The sequence below is a fragment of the Carcharodon carcharias genome, chromosome 8, assembly GCF_017639515.1.
Source record: "Carcharodon carcharias isolate sCarCar2 chromosome 8, sCarCar2.pri, whole genome shotgun sequence".
Lineage (NCBI taxonomy): Eukaryota > Metazoa > Chordata > Chondrichthyes > Lamniformes > Lamnidae > Carcharodon > Carcharodon carcharias.
Genome location: NC_054474.1, coordinates 123,400,945 through 123,427,580, shown reverse-complemented (window position 1 = coordinate 123,427,580; position 26,636 = coordinate 123,400,945). Strand labels below are relative to the sequence as shown.

Genomic DNA, 26,636 nt, shown 5'->3' with positions numbered 1-26,636 from the left:
ATGTTCCTCCAATTCTAGCCTCCTGCGCATCCCCCAATTTCCATCGCTCCACTATTGGCAGCCATACCTTCAATTAACTGGGCCCCAAGCTCTGGAATTCCCTCTCGAAATCTCCTTTCCCCTCTATGTCTCTTTGTATCTCTTTCTTCTCCTTAAAAGCCAACTCTTTGACCAAGCTTTTGACCATTTGGCATGGGACAAATCAGATTAGGAAGATGAATGTGTGGCTCAAAGACTCATGTGGGAGAAGTGGGTTCCGGTTTGTGAGGACCAGTACTGGCACCAGTACTGGGGAAAGTGGGATCTGTACCGTTGGCATGGTCTACAACCGAACCATGCTGGGACCAGTGTTTTGCGAGCCGCATAACTAGGGAAGTAGAGGGTTTTAAACTAAATAGTTGGGGCAAGGGATCAAATTTGAGAAGACCTGATATATCAAAGAGCAGAGACAAGTCGCAAGTATTATGGGAAATGAAAAAAGACTGTGACAGGAAGGGATAGAGAGTACAAATCTAACAGTAAATCAACAGATGAAACTAGAGGTTATAAAAAGAATAAAAGGATAAAACTAAAAGCTCTGTTTCTGAATGCATGTAACATTTGAAACAAAACAGATGAACTGAGAGCGCACGTGGAAATAAATAATTACCATTTCAAAGCCATTATGGAGACATGGCTGTAGGGGGACATGGATTAGGACCTGAATATAGAAGGGTACAGGATATTTGGAAGAACAGGAAGCGAGGAAAAGGTGGAGGGGTGGCTCTGTTAGTTAGTGATGGTATTAGCACAATAGAGATGGATGACCTAAGTTCAGGAAGCCAGGAAACGCTTTGGGTAGAGATGAGAAATCGTAAAGGCAAGAAGTCACTTGTGGGAGTTGGATACAAGCCCCCTAACAGTAACCTCATGGTGGGGTGGAACATAAAGGAAGAAGTAATTAGAGCTTGTCAGAAAGGTACGGTGATAATCATTGGAGATTTTAATTTACATATAAACTGGAAAAGTCAGGTGGACAAAGATACCCTAGATGAACAGTGCATTGAATGTTTTCAGGATAGTTTCTTAGAACAGTATGTTTTGGAGCCAACCTGGGAGCAGGCTATACTAGACCTGGTATTGTGCAATGAGATGACACAGCGACCACAATATGATTGAATTTTACATTCAGTTTGAGGGAGAGAGGAATGGGTCTGAGACTGTGTTTTTAAACTTAAATAAAGGCAATTAGGAGGGCATAAAAGCTGAGCTGGCAAATTAGGTTAAGGAATAGGTTAATAGAGATGCAGTGGCTAATATTTAAGGGATATTTCAGAATACACAGAATAGATAGATTCCAATGAGTAAGAAAAAGTCTAAGGGACAGACACACTATCTGTGGTTAACAAGAAAGGTTACAGTATCAAACTTAAAGAAAAAGCATATAATTGTGCAAAGACAGGTGGCAGGTCAGAAGATTGGACAGAATATAAGGAACGTCAAAGAATGACTAAAAGACAAATAAAGAGGGAAAAATTAGAGTATGAGAGAAAGCTTGCCAGAAATATAAAAACAGATACTAAGAGTTTTTATAAATATTTTAAAAAGAAACAAGTTAACAAAGTGAGCATTGGTCCTATAGAAATTGAGTCTGGAGAATTGATAATGAAAAACAAGGAGATGGCAGATGAATTGAACAGGTATTTTGCATCAATTTTCACTATAGAGGATACAAGTAATGTCCCAGAAGCAGCTATAAACCAAGAAATGGAAGTGGGGGAGGAAGTCAGGAAAATTATAGACACCAGAGAAGCGGTACTGAGTAAATTGTTGGAGCTGGGGGTTGACAAGAGCCCAGGTCCTGATGGACTTCATCCTAGGGTCTTAAAAGAAGTGTTTGGTGAGATAGTTGCTGCATTGGTTTTAATTTTCCAAAACTCCCTAGATTTGGGGAAGGTCCGATTAGATTGGAAGAAAGCAAATGTAACTCTATTATTCAAAAAGGAAGGGTGACAGAAAGTGGGAAACTACAGGCCAGTTAGCTTAACATCTGTCATAGTGAAAATGTCAGAAGCTATTGTTAAAGAAGTTAAAGCAGGGCACTTGAATAAGCTCAAGGTCATCAGGCAGAGTCAACATGGTTTTGTGAAAGGGAAATTGTGTTTAACAAAGTTATTGGAGTTGTTTGAGGAAGTAACCTGTGCTGTGAATAAAGGGGAACCAGTGGATGTAGTGTACTTAGATTTCCAGAGGGTATTTGATAAAGTGCCACATCAAAAGTTATTGCAGAAAATAAAAGCTCATAGTGGGTAACATATTGGCATGGATAGCTGGCTGCAGAAAGCAGAGAGTAGGCATAAATGGGTCTTTTTCAGGTTGGCAAGATGTAACGAGTGGTGTGCCACAGGGATCAGTGCTGGGACCTCAATTGTTTATAATTTATGTAAATGACTTAGATGAAGGGATGGATGGGATGGTTGCTAAATTTGCAGATGACACAAAGATAGATTGGAAAGTAAGTTGTGAAGAGTACATACAGAGGCTACAGAAAGATATAGATAGGTTAAGTGAGTGGACAAAGATCTGGCAAATGGAATATAATGTGGGAAAATGTGAAATTGCCCATTTCGGCAGGAAGAATTATAGAGAAACATGTTATCTAAATGGTGAGAGATTGCAGGGCTCTGAGGTGCAGAGGGATCTGGGTGTCCTAGTACATGAATCACAAAAGGCAAGGATGCAGGTAAAGCAAGTAATTAGGAAAACTAATAGATTGTTATCATTTATTGTGAGGGGAATTGAATACAAAAGCAGGGAGGTTATGCTTCAGTTGTACAGGGCACTGGTGAGACCATATTTGGAGTAATGTGCACAGTATTAGTCACCTTATTTAAGGAAGCATGTAAATGCATTGGAAGCAGTTCAGAGAAGGTTTATCATGACCAATAACTGGAATAGGTGGGTTGTTTTATGAGGAGAGATTGGACAGACTAGGCTTGTATCTGCTGGAATTTAGAAGAGTAAGAGGTAACTTGATTGAAACACAAGATCCCGAGTGCTCTTGACATGGTGGATGTGGAAAGGATGTTTCCTCTTGTGGGAGAATCTAGAACTAGGGGTCACTATTTAAAAATAAGGGGTCACCCATTTAAAACAGAGATGAAACGAATTTTTTTCACTCAGAGGCTCGTGAGTCTTTGGAACTCTCTTTCTGAAAAGGTGGTGGAAGCAGAGTCTTTGAATATTTTTAAGGCAGAGGTGGATAGATTCTTGGTAAGCAAGGTGGGGTAGGTTATTGGGGGTAGGTGGGATGCAGATTTCAGGTTACTATCAGATCAGCCATGACCTTATTAAATGGCGGTGCAGGCTTGGGGGGCTGAATGGCCTACTCCTGCTCCTTGTTCGTATGTTTGTATGACCATTTTATTCATATTCCTGCCTTTAGCACAGGAAAACCTGCCAGGACAATATTCAGACAAAAGTTGACATTGTGCTAAAGGCACTGTATAAATGCAGGTTGTTGTTGATTCAGGGTGGAGAGTGTGTTGTAGCTGATTACAGTGGCGGCACTCACCAGCAGAATACTTTCCCACGCCATCCAGCGGATGGGCAGCACGGCGCGGCCCTGGATCCGGTAGTAGTCACCACTGTACAGGTTGCGGCTCATGCCGAAGTCGGCTATCTTGATGGTGTAGTGGTTCCCCACCAGGCAGTTGCGCGTTGCGAGGTCCCGGTGTACGACATTGAGCGAAGAGAGATATCTCATGCCAGAGGCGACCTGGGTCATCATGTGCAGGAGGCACCGGTAGCTGAGTGAGGGGATATGGAGAGAGTGAACAGGCTGAGCCACTGGCAGGGTACACGGCTAGGCAAGAAGCACAGCTGCCAGGGGATGGCAGAGCCTCACTGTTGGCTTTATAGTGTCATATATCCCACTGCCCTTACATGGGGATTACAAAATTGTATCAGAAACACTTTGCCTCCATTACTAGGAAAAAACTGAATACATCTAGTTAATGATTTTTCTTATCACAGACACAAAAGGATCTTCATCGGTTGATCACAAAACATCTTGATTACTTACACTAATCTCAAAAGCACAGTGGAAGGAAATGACCAGGATCTCCAGTCTGTTGTCATTTTACAGGTTTAAATGTGGGTACAATATGACATTCCTGCTTCCCTTTAAGCTTGATACGGCTGCTATTAGCCGTTAGTACTTGTTGACTGTGCTTTTGATGCCACCTCCCTTTCCAGTCAGAAATGAACAGTACATCCTGGAATCCATTCAGCCAACCACACACTTCCCCACCACTTGCTGGGCTAGACACCTGGCTGGTATATCTGCATGTTTTTCTGCAGAATTTTTTAGCTTGTTAATATAGATGAAATATTTCTGTATAACCCTGTTTACTAAACTATACTGCCTATCCTGGGCCTGTGATATCACTGTTCAGTGCAAGGGACCAGTGACAGATTTTCTGCTCTCACCTCACCAGCCCATTAGGTAGCTCTCTTGTCTCCCAATGTGCTCAAGTCCCACTGCAGATTTTAGAACATATAATCCAGGATGACACTCCAGTGCAGGAATGAGGGGTGATGCTGCACTACCTTTTGGATAAGACATTAAATTGAGGCCTCATTTTCCCTCTCGGCTGGATCTCATGGCACCATTTTGAAGGAAAGTTGGGATGTCTGGACAATATTTAACCCTCAAACAACATCATGAAAAGGCAGATTAATTGGGCATCGCTCATACTATTGTGGAATCTTGCTGTGCACAAATTGGTTCTTTCATTTCCTACATTTAAAAATGCTTAATTGGCTGTGAAACAGGTTAGGGATATCCTGAGGACGCTGTAGAAATACACTTCTGCATTATTTCATTGTCTCTCCCACCCTCCTCCCACTAGCTGCAATACTGTTCTTTCCCTGGTTGCTTATGCCTACCTGACACTGGGGATGTTCTTTGTCAAGGTGAAGTGGTTCTCCAGCTCTCGCTGGCACAGGAACTGGTTGAGGTCCCCATTCTCCATGTACTCAGTGACCATGCAGAGCGGGTCGTCACGTGTGCAGACTCCGAGAAGCCGAATAATATTTGGGTCCTTCAGCCGCGACATGATCTTCATCTCTTTGAGGAAGTTATTCCTGGAAGGGACGGACAGGGGTTGGTTATAACAGGGAGCTCTTGTATCCATACCTCTCTGATAAAGAAGACATCATCCATCATGCCCTCCCAGCACCCCCTCCATTACCGTGGATATTCCAGCTGCGAGTGTTGCAGCATGCCAACCATACTGACCACATGGTGGCCATTCACAGTCATTATGTAGGATTACATAGGATATACAGTTTTGAAACAGGCCATTCGGCCCAACCAGTCCATGTTGGTGTTTCTGCTTCACTTAAGCCTCCTCCCATCTTTCCCCATTTAAATCTACTGTTGTAACGTTCTATTCCCTTCTCCCTCACATGCTTGTCTAACTTCCCCTTAAATACATCTATACGATTTATTGTGGTAGTGAGCTCCACATTTTCGCCACTCTTTGGGTAAAGGGGTTTTTCTTCCGAATTCCCTATTGGATTTCTTGGTGGACTCTCATATTGATGGCGTCTAGTTATGCTCTTCCCCACAAGAGGGAACAATCTCTCAGTATCCAACCTGTCAAAACCTTTCAGAATTTTAAAGACCTCCATTAGGTTCCCCCTCAGTCTTCCTTTTTCAAGTGAAGAGATCCAGCTAATCAGTGCTTTCCTGACAGTCATGATGTCTGAAGTCTAGGAGAACTCCCACAGCACAAACGTCTCCATCTGGAACCATTTTACATCGCCCAAACTGGCAGCTGCCATCTGTACCTCAGCCCCAGACTCCTGACCGCACAGCAATCAGCCGACTGTGCAGGTTCCTGCCCCCTCCCCACCACCATTAACTCACCAATCCTGAATATTCGTGAGTTGTGCAGCAACGCCCTGGAGTGCCTACCTGGCGTTTGTTGTGGCATCCAACCTCAGCATTTTCACAGCCACAAGGATTGGCCGGAGTCCCAAGTTGAAGAGGAACTCAGGTTGCAGAAGCTCATGCAGACTCACTGCCTCACACAAGTGGACCTGGAGAGGAAGCACAGCTTCATCACTCACTGTCAAACCCAATGATACATAAACACTGCATTTCCCTGAACGACCCGCCCCCACTCCCCACACACTGACCTTCCACCCCCCCACACCCCAACAACTGACCCTCCCCCAAGACTGATCTTCCCCCACTCCCCCTCAAATGACCCTACCCCACACATCCCCCAGTGACCCTCCCTCCCCAACTGACCCTCCCCCACACACCCCCAATTGACCTTCCCCCACTCCTCCACGACTGACCCCCCAACTCACCGACTGACCCTCGCCCACTCCCCCTGATTGACCCTCGCCACTCCCCCGACTGACCCTCGCCCACTCCCCCCGACTGACCCTCGCCCACTCCCCCCGACTGACCCTCGCCCACTCCCCCCCGGCTGACCCTCGCCCACTTCCCCCGACTGACCCTCCCCCACTCCCCCGATTGACTCTCACCCACTCCTCCCCACTGACCCAACCCCACTACCCGACTGACCCTCGCCCACTCCCCCGACTGACCCTCGCCCACTCCCCCGACTGACTCTCACCCACTCCCCCCCGACTGACCCTCGCCCACTTCCTTGACTGACCCTCCCCCATTCCCCCCGACTGACCTTCCCCACTCCTCTCCAACTGACCCTCCCCCACTCTCCCTGACTGACCCCCACTCCCCTGGACTGATGGTCCCCCAATCCCCCAGCTCACCATCCCCCACTCGCCCCGACTCTGACCCTCTCCTAGACCCCAAAGACTAATCCTCCCTGATTGATACTCCCCCAGTCCCAAATGACACTGCCTCACCTGACTCCCATTCACTCCTGATTGACCCCCACTCACCCCTGACTGACACCCCCTTACTCCCAAGCTCATTCACTCCTGACTGACCTTTGAATTAGGGGTCTCCCCTGAATCTCATGCTTTTGGGGAGATGGTGGTGCAATGGTATTGTCACTGGTTCAGAGACCTAGATTAATGCTTTGGACCATGGGTTCAAATCCCACCAAGGCAGCTGGTGGAATTTAACTTCAGTTAAAATCTGGAATTGAAAGCTAGTCTCAGTAATGTTGACCATGAAACTATCATTCATTGTCAGAAAAACCCATCTGGTTCACTAATGTACTTTAGGGAAGGAAATCTACCATCCTTACCTGGTCTGGCCTACATGTGACTCCAGACCCACAACAACATGGTTGACTCTAAGTGCCCTCCGAAATGGCCAAGCAAGCTACTTAGTTCAAGGCCAATTAGGGATGGGCAACAAATGTTGACCTTGCAAGTGATGCCCATGTCCCAGGAAAGAATTTTAAATAAATCCTGACTGACCCCCACTCACCCCTGACTGACTACTCACCTGGCCCCCACTCACCCCTGACTGACTCCCACAACCCCTCAACTGATCCCTTACTCACCCTGACCCCTATTTACTCCTAAATGACACCCACTCACCACCGACTATCCTCCCTTGCTCACTGTTCCCAATTAACCCTCCCTTGCACCAAATCAACCACCCTCGCACCAAATCAACCATCCTCTCACCAAATAACCATCATCCTCTCACCAAATAACCATCATACACTCACTCCCAGTGACTCACACACTGCCTTGTGCCGTCAAAATGCCTTTCAGACTCTCATAATGGCTTGTTAGGACCAGGAGAGGGATGTGGGCACGTGTCACAGTTACATGATGGTTGGAACTAAGCCTAGTTAAAAAGTCACTCACCTCCCCAAACTGCCCCTCCCCCAGCTTCTCCTTGAAGTGCAACTGTTGTCGGGAGATCTCTTCCACGGCCAGCTCCATCTTGACGAGGGAGTCCACAGTGAGTGCAGGAACTGCGTATGTGTTATTTCCAGTCACTCCCTGCAGACTGACGATATCAGCCTCTGCGTAATGTGGGACATTGCTCTGGAAACCCTGGTGTGGAGTAGCTTTTGTGAGATCAGGTTCTGCGTAGTCCCCACTGCATACTGGGAAAAGGACACATGGGAAAGTTAGCATTCCAGGCGGATAAGCTACAATGAAAGATGCCAAGTTCACCAGTTTGCTCCTCTATCATTCTCAGCTCACACAACTTACCTTCCAGTTAACCATAGCCAACAGTCCCCTATGGAGCCTCTCAACATGACACTTAGGGTGTTAGGGGATGGATGAGTTAGGGTCAGGGTATGGGCTGTGATGAGAGAGTTAGGGTCGGTAAATGGGCTATGGCGGAAGAGATAGGTTCGGGAATGGGCTGTAATGGGAGAGTTCAGGTCGGGAACAGACTATGATGAGAGAATTAGGATTGGGGGATGGACTGTGATGGGAGAGTTAGGGTCGGGGGATGGACTGTGATGGGAGAGTTAGGGTCGGGGGATGGACTGTGATGGGAGAGTTAGGGTCAAGGGATGGGACTTGTGTCACTAAATGGCCTTTTCTTCTTTCTCACCTTGGGAAACAGAAGGAAATAAGAAAGAGGAGCGGGAGTAGGCTATTCAGCCTCTCAAGCTTACTCCACCATTCAATAAGACCATGGCTGATCTGATTGTGGCCTTGACTCCACTTTCCTGTCTGCCCCTCATAATGTTTAACTCCCATGTTGTTCAAAAATTTGGCCAACTCAGCCTTGAATATATACAATGATCCAGCCTCCACTGCTCCTGGGATAGAGAATTCCAAAGACAAACAACCCTCTGAGAGAAAAAATTCTCCTCATCTCTGTCTTAACTTTAAACTGTGCCTCCTAGTTCTAGATTCTCCCATGAGGGGAAACATCCTCTCAACATCAAGCCCCCTCAGAATCCTATATGTTTCAAAAAGATCACTTCTCATTCTTCTAAACTCCAATGAGTACAGGCCCAACCTGCTCAACCTTTCCGCATGAAACAACCCCTTCATCCCAGGAATCAGTCTTAAGAGTCTTCTCTGAACTGCATCCAATGTAAAGAGACCAAAACTGTACATTGTACTCCAGGTGTGGTCTCATCAAAGCCCTGTACAGTTGTAGCAAGATTTCCCTATATTTATACTCCACCTCCTTGCAATAAAGGCCAGCATTCCAATTGCCTTTCTAATTACTTGCTCTACCTGTATGCTAACTTTTTGTGATTCATGTATGAGGACACCCAGGTCCCTCTGTACTGCAGCATTCTGCAGGATCTCTCTATTTAAATACTATTCTGCTTTTCTATTCTTCCTGCCAAAGTGGAGAACTTCACACTTTCCCACATTATATTACAACTGCCAGACTTTTGACCACTCTCTTAATCTATCTATATGCCTTTGCAGGCTATTTGTATCCTCCTCACAACTTGCTCTCCTACCTGTCTTCATATCATCAGCAAATTTGATTGCAATACAGTGAGTGCCTTCATCCAAGACATTTATATAGATCACAAATAGTTGGGGACCCAGGTCCTTGTAGCATTCCACTGGTCACAGTTTGGCAACCTGAAAATGACCCATTTATTCCGACTCTTCATTTCCTGTTCATTAGCCAATCCTCTGTTTACATTAATGTATCACCCTCAACATCGTGTGTGATAACCTTTTATTGACACCTTATCAAATGCCTTTTGGAATTCCAAATACACCACATCGACTGGTTCTCCTTTATCCACACTGCTTGTTACATACCTCAAAGAAGTCCAATAAATTTGTCAAACACAATTTCCCTTTCACAAAACCATGTTGACTCTGCCTGATTGTATTATGATTTTCTAAACGTCCTGCTATTACTTCTTTAACAATGGATTCTCACATTTTCCCAATAACAGGCGTTAGACTAACCGGCCTATAGTTTCCCGCTTTCTTGAATAGAGTGTTACATTTGTGATTTTCCAATCCACTGGGACCTTTCCAGAATCTAGGGAATTTTGGAAGATAGCAAAAAATACATCCACTATCTCTGCAGCCACTTTTTTTATGACCTTCGGATGCAGGTCATCAGGTCCAACATGCTTGTCAGCCTTTAGTCCCATTAGTTTTCCCAGTACTTTTTCTCTAGTGATTGTGATTGTTTTTAAGTTTCTCCCTTCCTTTTGCCTCTTGATTTTCTACTCTACTTTGGAGGCTTTCTGTGTCTTCTACTATGAACACAGATGCAAAATACTTGTTCAAAGTCTCTGCCATTTCCTTGTTTCCCAATATTAATTCCCAAGTCTCACCCTCTAAGGACCAACACTCATTTTAGCTACACTTTTTCACTTTATATCCTTATCAAAACTTTTATTGTCTTTTTTTATATTTCTTGCTAGTTTTCTCTCATACTCTAATTTCTTTCTTTTTTTAACTCATCCTTTGCTGGTTTTTAAAATTTTCCCAATTTTCAGGGCTACCACTAATCTTTGCAACATCGTATGCCTTTTTTTTCAATTTGATGCCATCCTTAACTTCCTCAATTATTCCTGAATGGTGCAGCCTCCTTGTAGACTCTTTTTTTCTCAATGGAATATATCTTTGGTTAGAATTATAAAATATCTCCTTAAATATCTGCCATTGCTTATCTAGTCTCACCTATTAATCTATTTTCCCAGACCGCTTTAGACAACTCTGCCTTCATGCCCTTAAAATTACATTAATTTAAGTTTATGGCTAGTTTTAGACCCTCATTTCTCATCCTCAAACTGAATGTGATATTCTATCATGTTATGATCACTCTTGCCTTGAGGATTCTTTACTATGAGGTTACTAATTAATCCCGTCTCAATTTATATTTGTATTTGGAATTTATTTGTGGGGCAGGTTACCCTACCTTCACCATTCACCTTCAATGATTTGATGACTCCTGGTTGGCCTCTCACCTTCCATCCTCTGTGTCAATTCAGCTCGTCCAAATCTATGCTGGGTATATCCTAACTCACACCAAGTTCAATTCACCCATCAGCTAGCTTCACCTGTTGCTAAAATGTTTGAGATACCTTGGCCTTCCAGGGTAATCTGAGGTTGACTGGGCACTATTCAGGGCCAAAAGTGATGGCCTTCGACCTGTTCATGAGGTTGCACGATATGCAGAGTGAAATGATCTGATCAGGGTAGCCATTATCCCACAGGATGTCTTGATGCGCCCTGTTTCAGCATCAAGAAAATGGCTCGGCCCCTATTTGCAAGGTTGCCAAAAAGGCCAATCTTACAATACGCGGAACTGTAAGAGTCCCAACACGTGTATTGACCAATGAAGGTAGGATTGCGGTAGACCATGGTATAGAACCTCCTGGCAGATTTCTCAACTGGTATGTCAAGGAAGGGGAGTGCATTTGCCTGCTCCATTTCAAAGGTGAATTTGAGTGCAGGATGGAGCCCATTAAGACACGTAAGGAAATTGTTACATGCAGCTGTGGATTTAAATATAGCAAACGTATCATCCACATATCGGAGATATGCAAGGAGTAGGAGGTTAGGTGTCATTCCATCGAAGACACATTTCTCATGGAACCCAACAAAGATGTCTGTGAAAGCTGGGCCTAAAGGGGATCCCATGGCAACACCATCTATTTAGGCATACATGGTATCATTAAAGCTGAACTCAACTGCGCGATTTGCCGAGTTCATAAGCTCAATGAATACTGGTTCACGCAATGGTGGCGGGTCTAGATTGCCATGATATAGTGTTGCAGCTCAAATATTTACGGCTTGCTTAAGTGGAACATTGGTGAATAGGCTAGCAATGTCAAATGAGCACATTGTCAAAGCATTGCTATCGATACGTAAGTCCTGTATGGCCTTTGCAAATGTGAATGAATCCTTCATCTGCTACAATGCAGTAGCAACATGAGTGGTATTCGTCACTAACAATGCTGCCGTCAAGCCAAAAAGACGTTCTGTTTATCACACAAATGAGTAATTTGGCATACGAATTTTAGTGCCAGTGTGATGCTGGATATGTAGGCCATACGTCCAAAAGACTGGTGGATTGTCTCAAACAGCACGTTCCTTCCATTGTTTGTAATGGGCAAGGTACGGACCATACCCAACCAGCCTGTGCTGGCAAAACTCAAACCAGTGTCCAACATTAGATGTGATTCTGCGAATGGACAACATTTGTTAAATAATCCTCAATGTGTTAAAAATTACGCTGACAACCAATTTAAGATTGTCAGTCAGGCTCGCAGTGTGGTGCATTTGCATGTAGTGGAAGCTACATATATTAATACACAGGGCCCTATCCTTTGCAGACAGAAAGAACATATACATGCCTGTTTCAGCTAAACAAAAAAAGTGACAGTCATTCGCTGGTTCATTCCTCGGGGCAACACCTTGACCAATCAGAGTCAAGTTGCCTGGTTTAAATTTCAAACAATGCTTGGTGGTTAACTGTCAGTTACCATCCAGTGGTGCATTCTCCATGGCAATGCCTCTACCAATCAAAGTCCACTTGCCAACCAATCAGCACTCTCTTTTTATACAGTATAAATATGATTTTACCTCGACATTGGTATTTTCTTGTGAATTGTCCTGATGAGTGCTAGATGAAAAGCTTCGACAAAAAATGTCTCTTTTATCAGCAATACTTGAAAAAAACACATATATCTTAGGCCAGGCCACAGAATGTTGCAAATACTTGGGACGTAGGTATTGTTTGCAAGGCCAGCATTTATTGACCATCCCTAATTGCCCTGGAGATGATGGTGGTGAGTCATTTGTGCAGTTCACAGTGCTGTTAGGGGGTTTTAGGATTATGGCCAGAGACGATGTGCTAACTGAATCTGAGGCGTTTCCTCACGTGGGAGACCCTTTGCAGCCTTCCTCGTTCCAGACTAAACTCCAAACATTCCCTAGATGGAATGGACACTGTTCCTCCTGAGCTGAACAGAATATAGTTGCAGAGACTTGGGCCATCCCAGTGTGATTTACCCCACATCCCCACCTCTAACGGCCCAAAACATCTACAGCAGGGTTTCCCAAACTGTTGGTCATGAGCTCCGAGGTAGCAATGGCTAATGTGATTCCTGACAGCTGCAAGGACCCTTTAAATCTTCACTTTTTTTCTGTTGGTGAGAATGGTCTAATGGACTATTCTCTGAGGCCGGATTGCTGCTGCTAAATAAAGCCTGTGAATATGTAGGTGTTCATTTGTTTGTAGAAACCCTGGCTTTTCATCAACGTCCCCCTTGATGGGGAGATGGGGGAATGAAGGAGAGGGAGATGGGGCAACTCCTCGATCCCTACTCAACAACTGAAGCCTCCCTGCACCTGCTCAGCAACTCTTGCACCCCCTCCACTCCGACTTTCTACAGTACTAACCTGAGTCCTCGGCACTCTGAGAAAGTTCTGGAAGTTTGCGCAGTAGCCTGGCAGGTTCCTGGTACTCCAGGTCAAATGGAAAGACACGCTCATAAGTGGGGTTGGTCTGGAATATCTGCGTCTGGTTGCCAATGATGATGGTGTCATTGTACAGGGGCGGGCGCACAGTAGCATCCTCCTCCAGGATTCTCCGCGGAGCCTGGGAAACAAGCAGAGAGATTACAGCACAGACCATAACAATGATCCATTCAACCCCAACTCAGATTACTGAGATGGAGAGAAGGAAGTTCTACAGTTTAGAGGCACTGAGGCCAACTGTTACGGGCAAAGAGTGGGGATAGATGCTGCTACCACAAAGCTCCATTTAACAGCAGCCACGATGCAGGTGAGAAGGGCACAAGGGAGTATTACTGTGGGAACATGAGTTCAGGGGTCAGTGGGCACAGAGCAGGTTGATGTAAGAGGCACATGGAAAGGAAAGAGAGCATGAGGGAAATAATGACGGGTACGAGCAGTGCCAAATGGCTGAGGTTGTGAGGACAGGGCTCAGTGCAGTGGTGGGGGTCCTGTTAAAGGGGACACACAGCAGTGGTGGGGTCCTGTTAAAGGGGACATAGTGCAATGGCAGGGTTTTAAAGGAGATACAATGCAGTGGTGGGGGTGCGGTTAAAGGGGATACAGAGCAATGGTGGGGGTCCTGTTACCGGGGACATAATGCAGTGGCAGGGTCCTGTTAAAGGGAACATAGTGCAGTCATGTTAAAGATGACACACTGCAGTGGCAGGGGTTTTAAAGAGGACACTGCAATGGTGGGTTGTTGTTAAAGGGGACAATGCAATGGCAGGGTGTTGTTAAAGGGGACAGTGCAGTGGCAAAGTTTTAAAGGAGATACAGTGCAATGGAGGGGTGTTGTTAAAGAGGACACAGTGCAGTAGTGGGGTGTTGTTAAAGGGGACACCATTTAGTGGCTGGGGGTTGTTAAAGGGGTCACAGTGCAATGGAATGGTTCTGTTAAAGGGGACACTGCAATGGAGGGGGGTTGTTAAAGGAGACACAGTGCAGCGGTGGGGTGTTGTTAACGCATTAACAAATGAAATAGGAACAGAAGTAAGCCATTCGGCCCCTCGAGCCTGCTCCGCCATTCAACAAGATCATGGCTGATCTGCTTGTGTTTCAAATCTATATTCCCATCTACCCCCAATAACCTACGATTCCCTTACCTAACAAATCATGGCAAAATCTACCTCTGCCTTAAAAATATTCAGTGACCCCGCCTCCACCACCTTCTGAGGCTGAGTTCCAAAGTCGCACAACCTTCAGAGAAAAATTTCTCCTCATCTCTGTCCTAAAAGGGTGACCCCTAATTTTAAAACAATGTCCCCTAGTTCAGGATTCACCCACAAGAGGAAACACCCTTCCCACATCCACCTTGTCAAAACTGTTCAGGATCTTATAGACTTCAATCGACCACTCACTCTTCTAAACTTCAGTGGAGACAAATCCAGTCTGTTCAATCTTTCCTCATAAGACAAACCACTCATTTCAGGTATCAATCTAGTAAACCTCCTCTGAATCGCCTCCAACGCATTTACATCCTTCTTTAAATAAGGAGACCAAAACTGCACACAGGATTCGAGATGTGGTCTCACCAATGCCCTGTATAGCTGGAGCATAACAACCTTACTTTTATAGTCATTTGGTAGTACAGAACTTGAGTACTGCTGAAGAAGGAGACATGTCGACGCTTTTCGTTTTGCACTCATTGGGACACATCACAAGAATACCAATATAAGGGGAAAACAACAATTTATACTTTATGTGAAGAGTGCTGATTGGTTGGCAAGTGGCATTGCATTGGAGAATGCACCACTGATGGTGACTGACAGTTAATTGCCAAGCATTGTTTGAAATTAAACCAGGCAGCTTGACCCTGATGGGTCAAGCATTGGCCTGAGGAATGAGTCAGCGAATGGCTGTCACTTACTTTGTTTAGCTGAAACAGGCACAATGTGTGCACATGTCCTCCCTGTCTGCAAAGAACAGGGCCTTGTGCAGCAATACATGTAGCCTCCAATACATGCAAATGCACCACACTGCGAGCCTGACTGACAATCCCAAACTGGTTGTCAGTGTAATTATCAGCACACTGATGATTATTCAGCAAATCTTGTCCAATCGTGGAATCACATCTATTGTTGGACACTGTGTTTTGAGTTTTGCAAGCACAGACTGGTTGGGTACAGTCTGTACCTTGCCCATTGCGAACAGCGGCTGGGACATGCTGTTTGATATTATCCGCCAGTCTTTGGGATATACGGCCTACATACCTAGCATCACACTGGCACTGAAATTCACACACAACATTACTCATTTGTGTGATAGCAGAACGTCTTTTTGACTTGATGGCAGCATCCTGTTAGTGGCAAATACGACTCACGTTGCTACTGCATAATAGCAGTGTGAAACAGCTGGCTTCACCTGCTGTTCAAATTTTTGAGATAGCTTGTCTTTCCGGGGTAATCAGAGGTAGACTGGGCACTTTTCAGGGCCAAAAGTGACAGCTTTAGGCCTGTTCATGAGTTTGTGTGATATACAGTGCAAAATGATATGATCAGGGTAGCCAGTATTCCACAGGACGTCTTTGATACGCCCTATTTCAGCATCAAGCTTGTAGGGTGAGTAAATGGCTTGGGCCCTATGTACAAGGTTGCCAGTAAGACCAATCTTACAGCGCGTAAGAATCCCAATGTGTACATTGACCAGTGAAGGTAGGCTTGCAATAGACCATGGTAGAGAACCCCCGGCAGATTTCTCAACAAGTACATCAAAGAAAGGGAGTTAATTTGCCTGCTCCATTCCAAAGGTGAATTTGAGTACAGGATGGAGCCCGTTAAGACATGTAAGGAAATTGTTACATGCAGTTGTGGATTTAAATATAGGAAATGTATCATCCACATCTCAGAAATATGCAAGGGGTAGGAGGTTAGGTGTCATTCCATCGAAGACACGTTTCTCATGGAACCCAACAAAGATGTTTGCAAAAGCTGGACCCTGAGGGGATCCCATGGCAACACAATCCATTTGGGCATACATGCTGTCATTAAAACTGAACTCAACTGTGCAAGTTGCCAAGTTCATAAGTTCAATGAATACTGATTTACACAATGGTGGCATCTAGATCGCCACGATTATTCTTGTGAAGTGTCCTGATGAGTACAAGACGAAAAGCTTAGACATGTCTATATTTTCAGCCTTACTTTCATGTTCAATTTCTCTCGTAATAAAGGACAGCATTCCATTAACCTTCTTAATTACTTGTGTAAAGGAAATATCATTTTTCCTAACATTACTGTGGGATACTAAAGCAGGCTTGTGGGGGCTGTGTGTGTATGTTGTGTGTGTGACTAATTTAATTAGACAGTCAGACTGCAAGGTATAAATCATCAAAGGGATTAGGTGTAAAAGCAGGCATTTTGAAATGGAGATGGGCGAGCTAAGATAAGATCCCAGTCTATACAGTGGCAGGGTTCTGTTAAAGGGGGCATGGTGCAGTGACAGGGTTTTTTTGAAGGGGGCATGGTGCAGTGGCAGGGTCCTGTTGAAGGGGACACAAGGCAGTGGCAGGGTCCTGTTAAAGGGAACATGGTACACTGGCAGGGTCCTGTTGAAGGGAACATGGTACACTGGCAGGGTCCTGTTGAAGGGACCACGGTGCAATGGCAGAGTCCTGTTAAAGGGAACATGGTACACTGGCAGGGTCTTGTTGAAGGGAACAAGTGCAGTGGCAGGATCCTGTTAAAGGGGACCCAGTGCAGTGCCAGGGGTTTTGTTAAACAGAACACAGTGCAGTGGTGGGGGTGTTGTTAAAGGGGACACAGTGTAGCAGTGGGGCCGATGTTAAAGGGATGGCATGGGTGTTGTTAACAGGTTCACAGTGCAGTGGCGGGGTCCTTTTAAAGGGACATAGTGCAGTGGTGGAGGTGTTGTTAAAAGAGGCACAATGCAGTGGCAGGGTCCTGTTGAAGGGGACATGGTGCGGTGGCAGGGTCCTGTTAAAGAGGACACAGTTCAGTGGCAGGGTCCTGTTAAAAGGGACACAGTTCAGTGGTGGGGTCCTTTTAAAAGGGACACGGTGCAGTTGCAGGGTCCTGTGGAAGGGGTCACAGTGCATTGTCAAGGGTGTTGTTAAACAGGACACAATGCAGTGGTGGGGTTTTGTTAAAGGAGACACCATGCAGTAGTGGAAACCCTGTTAAAGGGGACATACACACCTTCTCTAGGATCCTTTTCCAATGTTGCCTCCACAGGATGACGACGATGATGATGATGAGGAGGAGTATGATGGTTACCAAACAGCCAATCAGAATGGAGGTGTTACTGTCCTCAGCCTTGTTCATGGGCCTGCTGATGGTGGAAGGAGGGGAGCTGCCTGTAGAGAGAGAGAGAGAGAGATAGAGACAGGCACAGCCATGAGCAGAGTGAAGGACACAATTCCCATCCCAGTACTATCTACAGAGAGAGAAAGAGACTCCCACACACACCCACTCAAATATAGTCAGTTGGGGAGGGGATGGTGCGGAGAGAGCAGAGTGACTGGGGGAGGGGATATGGAGAGAACATAGTGAGTTGGGGAGGGGATATGGAGAGAGCAGAGAAGGGGAGGGGATGTGGAGAGAGCAGAGTGAGTGGGGGAGGGTCTGGGGGAAGGGGTGCAGAGAGAGCAAAGTGAGTGGGGGAGCGGATGCAGAGAGAGCAGCGTGAGTGGAGTAGAGATGCAGAGAGAGCAGTGAGTGGGAGAGGGTCTGGGGGATCGGGTGCAGAGAGAGCAGAGTGAGTGGGGGATGTAATGCAGAGAGAGCAGAGTGAGTGGGGGAGGGGATACGGAGAGAGCAGAGCAGGGGAGGGGATGTGGAGAGAGCAGAGAGCAGAGTGAGTGGGGGAGGGTCTGGGGGAAGGGGTGCAGAGAGAGCAAAGTGAGTGGGGGAGGGGATGCAGAGAGAGCAGCGTGAGTGGAGTAGGGATGCGGAGAGAGCAGTGAGTGGGAGAGGGTCTGGGGGAAGGGGTGCAGAGAGAGCAGAGTGAGTGGGGGAGGGGATGCAGAGAGAGCAGTGTGAATGAAGGAGGGGATGCAGAGAGAGCATAGTGAGTGGGGGAGGGTCTGGGAGAAGAGGTGCAGAGAGAGCGGAGTGAGTGGGGGAGGGGATGCAGAGAGAGCAGTGTGAGTGGAGTAGGGATGTGGAGAGAGCAGTGAGTGGGAGAGGGTCTGGGGGATGGGGTGCAGAGAGAGCAGAGTGAGTGGGGGAGGGGATGCAGAGAGAGCAGCGTGAGTGGGCAAGTGGATGCGGAGACAGACAGCAAACGTCAGAAGCTCTTTACCGACGATGAGAGTGACAAGGCTGCTGGCAGTGTTGATCAATGTGGGGCTCGGCGTGTTGGTCAGCATCAGTTTTGGTGCAGGGCTGGGTCCCAAACCCAGGCCTAGGCCGGCATTCAGCCTGGGAGTACTCCAAACTTCTGGGATTTGGGAAGTGTCCTCTCTCCTGGATGGCTGAAGGTGTTCCAAAGGATTTGTACCCTCAGCATCTGCCAAAGGGTGAAAGATCAAATTAAAATTCCATCACTTCAGTGTTTTCAGCAAACTAGTCATGAGGTAAAGGCAGCAGGAGAGACAAACTCTGTAGCATCACATTGCCATCCTCCATCCCCCGCCACAGTCCCCCTGATTCCCCAGCACTGGCACACCCAGCCTCCCAAACCCTCCCCCACCACCCCTGCTCCTGGCCTTCCAGCACCTTTCCCCCTCCCCCGGCCCCCAACACCTTCCGACTCCCCGATACTGCCACAGTCAACCCCTGGGCCCTGCCATGCCCGCTTCCCCAGCACCCCGTAGACCCTGGGATCTCCCTCCCTAGGACCCCATCACTGAGACTGCCCTCCCCAGCACCCTCTCCCTGAGATCCCTGTAGTGTATTGAAAACTGCACTGTGCATTTTGTCCACTTGAGGCTATCAGCATGTATACATGTACCAGCAGAGGGAATCCGGTAGAATGGTAGAAAATAAAGGGTCCATTTTTGACAGCGTATGCAGTTCTAAATGTCTCTGGCTGAATATATAAATGTTACTGTCCGAACTTCACAACCCCACCCCCCCCAGAGTTCCCCCTCCTCATGTCCCCCTGACCCCCATTTGATTTAAATTGCAATCAAGTCCCAATTACATCACAGGACCCTTATCTGCATATTTAAAGGGACCTCACTACCTTCTTGTGAGAGTGGAATTAGACCTAAATGACTGGCCTCACATTAACATTCCCACATGAGGTACAATCAGGGATCCTGATCGGATGGGGTTGCAGGTACTTACCTGCAACTGTTGACTGGAAAGAGATTTCACTGAACAACATCCAACGATCCGCAAAGTAGAACCGGCAGCGGATTGCCTTGCCCAGCCGCTGCCCCAGGGGCACAATGACAAACCGTGCACTCGGGTTCTTGTCGTCCATCACCATCGTTACGCCCACTAACTCCCGCTCCCAGTTCGCCACCAGCTGCTGCTTGAAGGAGCACTCAACCCGGTGGAAGATCTTCACCGACTTTGTATACAGATTGTTACAATGCACCTGTGAGAGAGACAGAGTCAGTCAGGAACAGAGAGATAGAGAAGTGGGGGGAAAGAAGGGAGAAAAAGGAGAGAGAAGGGCAGAGGATAAGAGAGAGGGAGCAGGGATGAGAAAGAAGGGGAGCAAGGGGGAGAGAGAAGGGGGTGGGGAGGTAGAGAGAAAGGGAGGAAGGGGAGAGAGAAGGTGAGTGCGAGGAAGAGAGAGAGGGGGACCGGGGATGAGAAAGAAGGGGAGCGAGGGGGAGAGAGAAAGGGAGCAAGTGAGATGGAAGGGGAGTAGAGAGGTAGGGAGAAGGGGCACAGGGGTAAGGACAGAAAAGGGGAGTGAGGGGTAGAGGGAAGGGGAGTGGGCAGGGTGAGAAGGGGAGTGGGGATGAGGGGCAAGAGGAGCGGGGGGAGAGCTAAGAGGAGCGGGGGGAGAGAAAAGAGGAGCAGGGGGAGAGAAAAGAGGAGCAGGGGGAGAGAAAAGAGGAGCAGGGGGAGAGAAAAGAGGAGCGGGGGAGAGAAAAGAGGAGCAGGGGGAGAGAAAAGAGGAGCAGGGGGAGAGAAAAGAGGAGCAGGGGGAGAGAAAAGAGGAGCAGGGGGAGAGAAAAGAGGAGCAGGGGGAGAGAAAAGAGGAGCAGGGGGAGAGAAAAGAGGAGCAGGGGGAGAGAAAAGAGGAGCAGGGGGAGAGAAAAGAGGAGCAGGGGGAGAGAAAAGAGGAGCAGGGGGAGAGAAAAGAGGAGCAGGGGGAGAGAAAAGAGGAGCAGGGGGAGAGAAAAGAGGAGCAGGGGGAGAGAAAAGAGGAGCAGGGGGAGAGAAAAGAGGAGCAGGGGGAGAGAAAAGAGGAGCAGGGGGAGAGAAAAGAGGAGCAGGGGGAGAGAAAAGAGGAGCAGGGGGAGAGAAAAGAGGAGCAGGGGGAGAGAAAAGAGGAGCAGGGGGAGAGAAAAGAGGAGCAGGGGGAGAGAAAAGAGGAGCAGGGGGAGAGAAAAGAGGAGCAGGGGGAGAGAAAAGAGGAGCAGGGGGAGAGAAAAGAGGAGCAGGGGGAGAGAAAAGAGGAGCAGGGGGAGAGAAAAGAGGAGCAGGGGGAGAGAAAAGAGGAGCAGGGGGAGAGAAAAGAGGAGCAGGGGGAGAGAAAAGAGGAGCAGGGGGAGAGAAAAGAGGAGCAGGGGGAGAGAAAAGAGGAGCAGGGGGAGAGAAAAGAGGAGCAGGGGGAGAGGAAAGAGGAGCAGGGGGAGAGGAAAGAGGAGCAGGGGGAGAGAAAAGAGGAGCAGGGGGAGAGAAAAGAGGAGCAGGGGGAGAGAAAAGAGGAGCAGGGGGAGAGAAAAGAGGAGCAGGGGGAGAGAAAAGAGGAGCAGGGGGAGAGAAAAGAGGAGCAGGGGGAGAGAAAAGAGGAGCAGGGGGAGAGAAAAGAGGAGCAGGGGGAGAGAAAAGAGGAGCAGGGGGAGAGAAAAGAGGAGCAGGGGGAGAGAAAAGAGGAGCAGGGGGAGAGAAAAGAGGAGCAGGGGGAGAGAAAAGAGGAGCAGGGGGAGAGAAAAGAGGAGCAGGGGGAGAGAAAAGAGGAGCAGGGGGAGAGAAAAGAGGAGCAGGGGGAGAGAAAAGAGGAGCAGGGGGAGAGAAAAGAGGAGCAGGGGGAGAGAAAAGAGGAGCAGGGGGAGAGAAAAGAGGAGCAGGGGGAGAGAAAAGAGGAGCAGGGGGAGAGAAAAGAGGAGCAGGGGGAGAGAAAAGAGGAGCAGGGGGAGAGAAAAGAGGAGCAGGGGGAGAGAAAAGAGGAGCAGGGGGAGAGAAAAGAGGAGCAGGGGGAGAGAAAAGAGGAGCAGGGGGAGAGAAAAGAGGAGCAGGGGGAGAGAAAAGAGGAGCAGGGGGAGAGAAAAGAGGAGCAGGGGGAGAGAAAAGAGGAGCAGGGGGAGAGAAAAGAGGAGCAGGGGGAGAGAAAAGAGGAGCAGGGGGAGAGAAAAGAGGAGCAGGGGGAGAGAAAAGAGGAGCAGGGGGAGAGAAAAGAGGAGCAGGGGGAGAGAAAAGAGGAGCAGGGGGAGAGAAAAGAGGAGCAGGGGGAGAGAAAAGAGGAGCAGGGGGAGAGAAAAGAGGAGCAGGGGGAGAGAAAAGAGGAGCAGGGGGAGAGAAAAGAGGAGCAGGGGGAGAGAAAAGAGGAGCAGGGGGAGAGAAAAGAGGAGCAGGGGGAGAGAAAAGAGGAGCAGGGGGAGAGAAAAGAGGAGCAGGGGGAGAGAAAAGAGGAGCAGGGGGAGAGAAAAGAGGAGCAGGGGGAGAGAAAAGAGGAGCAGGGGGAGAGAAAAGAGGAGCAGGGGGAGAGAAAAGAGGAGCAGGGGGAGAGAAAAGAGGAGCAGGGGGAGAGAAAAGAGGAGCAGGGGGAGAGAAAAGAGGAGCAGGGGGAGAGAAAAGAGGAGCAGGGGGAGAGAAAAGAGGAGCAGGGGGAGAGAAAAGAGGAGCAGGGGGAGAGAAAAGAGGAGCAGGGGGAGAGAAAAGAGGAGCAGGGGGAGAGAAAAGAGGAGCAGGGGGAGAGAAAAGAGGAGCAGGGGGAGAGAAAAGAGGAGCAGGGGGAGAGAAAAGAGGAGCAGGGGGAGAGAAAAGAGGAGCAGGGGGAGAGAAAAGAGGAGCAGGGGGAGAGAAAAGAGGAGCAGGGGGAGAGAAAAGAGGAGCAGGGGGAGAGAAAAGAGGAGCAGGGGGAGAGAAAAGAGGAGCAGGGGGAGAGAAAAGAGGAGCAGGGGGAGAGAAAAGAGGAGCAGGGGGAGAGAAAAGAGGAGCAGGGGGAGAGAAAAGAGGAGCAGGGGGAGAGAAAAGAGGAGCAGGGGGAGAGAAAAGAGGAGCAGGGGGAGAGAAAAGAGGAGCAGGGGGAGAGAAAAGAGGAGCAGGGGGAGAGAAAAGAGGAGCAGGGGGAGAGAAAAGAGGAGCAGGGGGAGAGAAAAGAGGAGCAGGGGGAGAGAAAAGAGGAGCAGGGGGAGAGAAAAGAGGAGCAGGGGGAGAGAAAAGAGGAGCAGGGGGAGAGAAAAGAGGAGCGGGGGAGAGAAAAGAGGAGCAGGGGGGAGAGAAAAGAGGAGCAGGGGGAGAGAAAAGAGGAGCAGGGGGAGAGAAAAGAGGAGCAGGGGGAGAGAAAAGAGGAGCAGGGGGAGAGAAAAGAGGAGCAGGGGGAGAGAAAAGAGGAGCAGGGGGAGAGAAAAGAGGAGCAGGGGGAGAGAAAAGAGGAGCAGGGGGAGAGAAAAGAGGAGCAGGGGGAGAGAAAAGAGGAGCAGGGGGAGAGAAAAGAGGAGCAGGGGGAGAGAAAAGAGGAGCAGGGGGAGAGAAAAGAGGAGCAGGGGGAGAGAAAAGAGGAGCAGGGGGAGAGAAAAGAGGAGCAGGGGGAGAGAAAAGAGGAGCAGGGGGAGAGAAAAGAGGAGCGGGGGAGAGAAAAGAGGAGCGGGGGAGAGAAAAGAGGAGCGGGGGAGAGAAAAGAGGAGCGGGGGAGAGAAAAGAGGAGCAGGGGGAGAGAAAAGAGGAGCAGGAGGAGAGAAAAGAGGAGCAGGAGGAGAGAAAAGAGGAGCAGGGGGAGAGAAAAGAGGAGCAGGGGGAGAGAAAAGAGGAGCAGGGGGAGAGAAAAGAGGAGCAGGGGGAGAGAAAAGAGGAGCAGGGGGAGAGAAAAGAGGAGCAGGGGGAGAGAAAAGAGGAGCAGGGGGAGAGAAAAGAGGAGCAGGGGAGAGAAAAGAGGAGCAGGGGGAGAGAAAAGAGGAGCAGGGGGAGAGAAAAGAGGAGCAGGGGGAGAGAAAAGAGGAGCAGGGGGAGAGAAAAGAGAAGCAGGGGGAGAGAAAAGAGGAGCAGGGGGAGAGAAAAGAGGAGCAGGGGGAGAGAAAAGAGGAGCAGGGGGAGAGAAAAGAGGAGCAGGGGGAGAGAAAAGAGGAGCAGGGGGAGAGAAAAGAGGAGCAGGGGAGAGAAAAGAGGAGCAGGGGAGAGAAAAGAGGAGCAGGGGAGAGAAAAGAGGAGCAGGGGAGAGAAAAGGGGAGCAGGGGAGAGAAAAGAGGAGCAGGGGAGAGAAAAGAGGAGCAGGGGAGAGAAAAGAGGAGCAGGGGAGAGAAAAGAGGAGCAGGGGAGAGAAAAGAGGAGCAGGGGAGAGAAAAGAGGAGCAGGGGAGAGAAAAGAGGAGCAGGGGAGAGAAAAGAGGAGCAGGGGAGAGAAAAGAGGAGCAGGGGAGAGAAAAGAGGAGCAGGGGAGAGAAAAGAGGAGCAGGGGAGAGAAAAGAGGAGCAGGGGAGAGAAAAGAGGAGCAGGGGAGAGAAAAGAGGAGCAGGGGAGAGAAAAGAGGAGCAGGGGAGAGAAAAGAGGAGCTGGGATGAGGGAGAGGGGGAGTAAAGGGGAAAGAGAAGGGGAGCAATGGGGAGAGGGAAGGAGGGGGAGCGGGGATGAGATTGAGGGGTGAGCAGGGAAGAGAGTGAAGGGGAGCGAGGGGGAGAGGGAAGGGGAGTGAGGGGGAGACAGCAGGGGAGCGAGGGAAAGAGAGAAGGGGAGCGAGGCAGACAGAAGGGGCTTGGGGATAGACAGAAGGGGAGCAAGGGGGAAAAGAGAAAACGGATTGGGGAGAAGGGGGGGAGTAGGAGGACGAGAAAGAGGGCAAGGAGGAGAGAGAAGGACAAAGAGGAGGAGAGACAGAAGCAGAGTGGGGGAGAGAGAAAGGAAGTGAAAGGAGAGAGAAGGAAAACGAGGGATGCAAGAGTAGGGAAGAGAGAAAGAGAGTGAGGGGGGAGAGGGAAGGGGAGTGGAGAGAGGGAAGGTGAGAAAGGAAGAGAGGGAAGTGAGAAGGGGAGTGAGAGATGAGAGAAAAAGGGAAAAAGGGAGAGAGAAGAGGAGCGAGGAGGAGAGCTAAGGGGAGTGGGTGGGGAGAGGGAAGAGGAGTGAGGGGGAGACAAAAGGGGAGTATGGGGAGGCAGAAGGGGAGCGAGGGAGAGAGTAGGGGTGCAACGGGGAAAGAGGAGAGGCGATGAGAGAGAAGCGGAACAAGGAGGAGAGAGAACAGGAGTGAGGGAGACAGAAGGGGAGCATGGAGTTTGGGAGAAGCGGTGAGGGGGGAGGGAGAAGGGAGTGATGGGGAGAGAGAGAGGGGGAGCAAGGAGGAGAGATATGGGGAGAGGGGTGAGAGAAAAGAGGGGAGAGAAGGGGAGTGAGGGGGAGTGGGAAGGGGAACGAGGGGGAGAGGGAAGGGGAACGAGGGGGAGAGGGAAGGGGAACGAGGGGGAGAGGGAAGGGGAACGAGGGGGAGAGGGAAGGGGAACGAGGGGGAGAGGGAAGGGGAACGAGGGGGAGAGGGAAGGGGAACGAGGGGGAGAGGGAAGGGGAACGAGGGGGAGAGGGAAGGGGAACGAGGGGGAGAGGGAAGGGGAACGAGGGGGAGAGGGAAGGGGAACGAGGGGGAGAGGGAAGGGGAACGAGGGGGAGAGGGAAGGGGAACGAGGGGGAGAGGGAAGGGGAACGAGGGGGAGAGGGAAGGGGAACGAGGGGGAGAGGGAAGGGGAACGAGGGGGAGAGGGAAGGGGAACGAGGGGGAGAGGGAAGGGGAACGAGGGGGAGAGGGAAGGGGAACGAGGGGGAGAGGGAAGGGGAACGAGGGAGAGAGGGAAGGGGAACGAGGGAGAGAGGGAAGGGGAACGAGGGGGAGAGGGAAGGGGTGCAGGCAGGGTGAGAAGGGGAGCGGGGATGATGGAGAAGGGGAGCGGGGAAGAGGGAGGGGGAGTGAGGAGGAGAGAGGAGGGGAAAGAGGGAGAGAAGCAGAGTGAGGGGAGAGAGGGGGAGAGCGAGGGATAAGAAAAAAAAGGGAAAATGGGAGGGAAAAGGGGAGCGAGGGGGAGACCAAAGGGGAGTGAGGGGAAGGGGCTTGGGGATAGAGAGGAGGAGCGAGGGGGAAAGACAAAATGGATTGGGGAGGAGGGGAGTAGTAGGGCGAGGAGGGGAGCAAGCAGGAGAGAGGAGAGTGAGGAAGAGAGAGAAGGGGAAAGAGAAGAGAGAGAAGCGGAGTGGGGGAGAGCGAAGGGGAGTGAAAGGAGAGAGAAGGGGAACAAGGGATGTGAGAATAGGGAAGAGAGAAAGGGAATGAGGGGGATAGGGGAGTGGGGGAGAGGGAAAGTGAGCAAGGAGAGAGCAGAGGAGTGAGAAGGGGAGCGAGGGATGAGAGAAAAAGAGAAAAAGGGAGAGAAAAGAGTAGCAAGGGGGAGAGGGAAGGGGTGTGAGTAGAGTGAGAAGGGAAGCAGGGATGCGGGACTAATGGAATAGGGGAGGGGAAGGAGGAGTGAGGGGGAGAGAGAAAGGGAGTAAGAGAGAGGAAGGGAGTAGGGAAGGGGAGCGAGGGGGTGACTGAAGGAGAGCATGGGGAGACAGAAGGGGAGAAAGGGGGAAAGAGTAGGGGAGCGAGGAGTTGAATGAGGGGGTCAGGGGAAACTCAGCCCTGTCGAACCTGCAAAATCCTCCTTTCTAACATCCAGGGGCTGGTATCAAAATTCGGAGAGCTGTCTCACAGGCTAGTCAAGCAACAGCCTGGCATAGTCCTCCTCACGGAATTATAACTTACAGATAATGCCCCAGACACCACCATCCTTGGGTATATCCAGTCCCCCGGCAGGACAGACCCAACAGAGGTGGTGGCACAGTGGTATACAGTCGGAAGAGAGTTGCCCTGGAGGTCCCCAAAATCAGGGGGTGCATCTGTCAGTCGTAGAGACAAAATCAGAGTTAGTGTGAGACAGTCAAGAGAAAC

At 49.2% G+C, this 26,636-nt stretch overlaps 1 protein-coding gene across 3 annotated transcripts in view; it reads right to left on the bottom strand.

Annotated features, from left to right (window-relative positions):
* Positions 1 to 26,636, bottom strand: part of LOC121281272 (discoidin domain-containing receptor 2-like) — a 128,818-nt gene that overhangs the window by 2,366 nt on the left and 99,816 nt on the right. For all 3 annotated transcript variants that reach the window (XM_041194128.1, XM_041194130.1, XM_041194127.1), the window contains exons 8-15: positions 19,674 to 19,929; positions 18,685 to 18,891; positions 17,580 to 17,737; positions 13,309 to 13,507; positions 7,810 to 8,054; positions 5,963 to 6,087; positions 4,930 to 5,127; positions 3,554 to 3,788 (exon numbers count right to left, since the gene is read on the bottom strand). In XM_041194128.1, the coding sequence (XP_041050062.1) occupies positions 3,554 to 3,788; positions 4,930 to 5,127; positions 5,963 to 6,087; positions 7,810 to 8,054; positions 13,309 to 13,507; positions 17,580 to 17,737; positions 18,685 to 18,891; positions 19,674 to 19,929 (1,623 nt within the window). The remainder of the gene's footprint in view (positions 1 to 3,553; positions 3,789 to 4,929; positions 5,128 to 5,962; positions 6,088 to 7,809; positions 8,055 to 13,308; positions 13,508 to 17,579; positions 17,738 to 18,684; positions 18,892 to 19,673; positions 19,930 to 26,636) is intronic.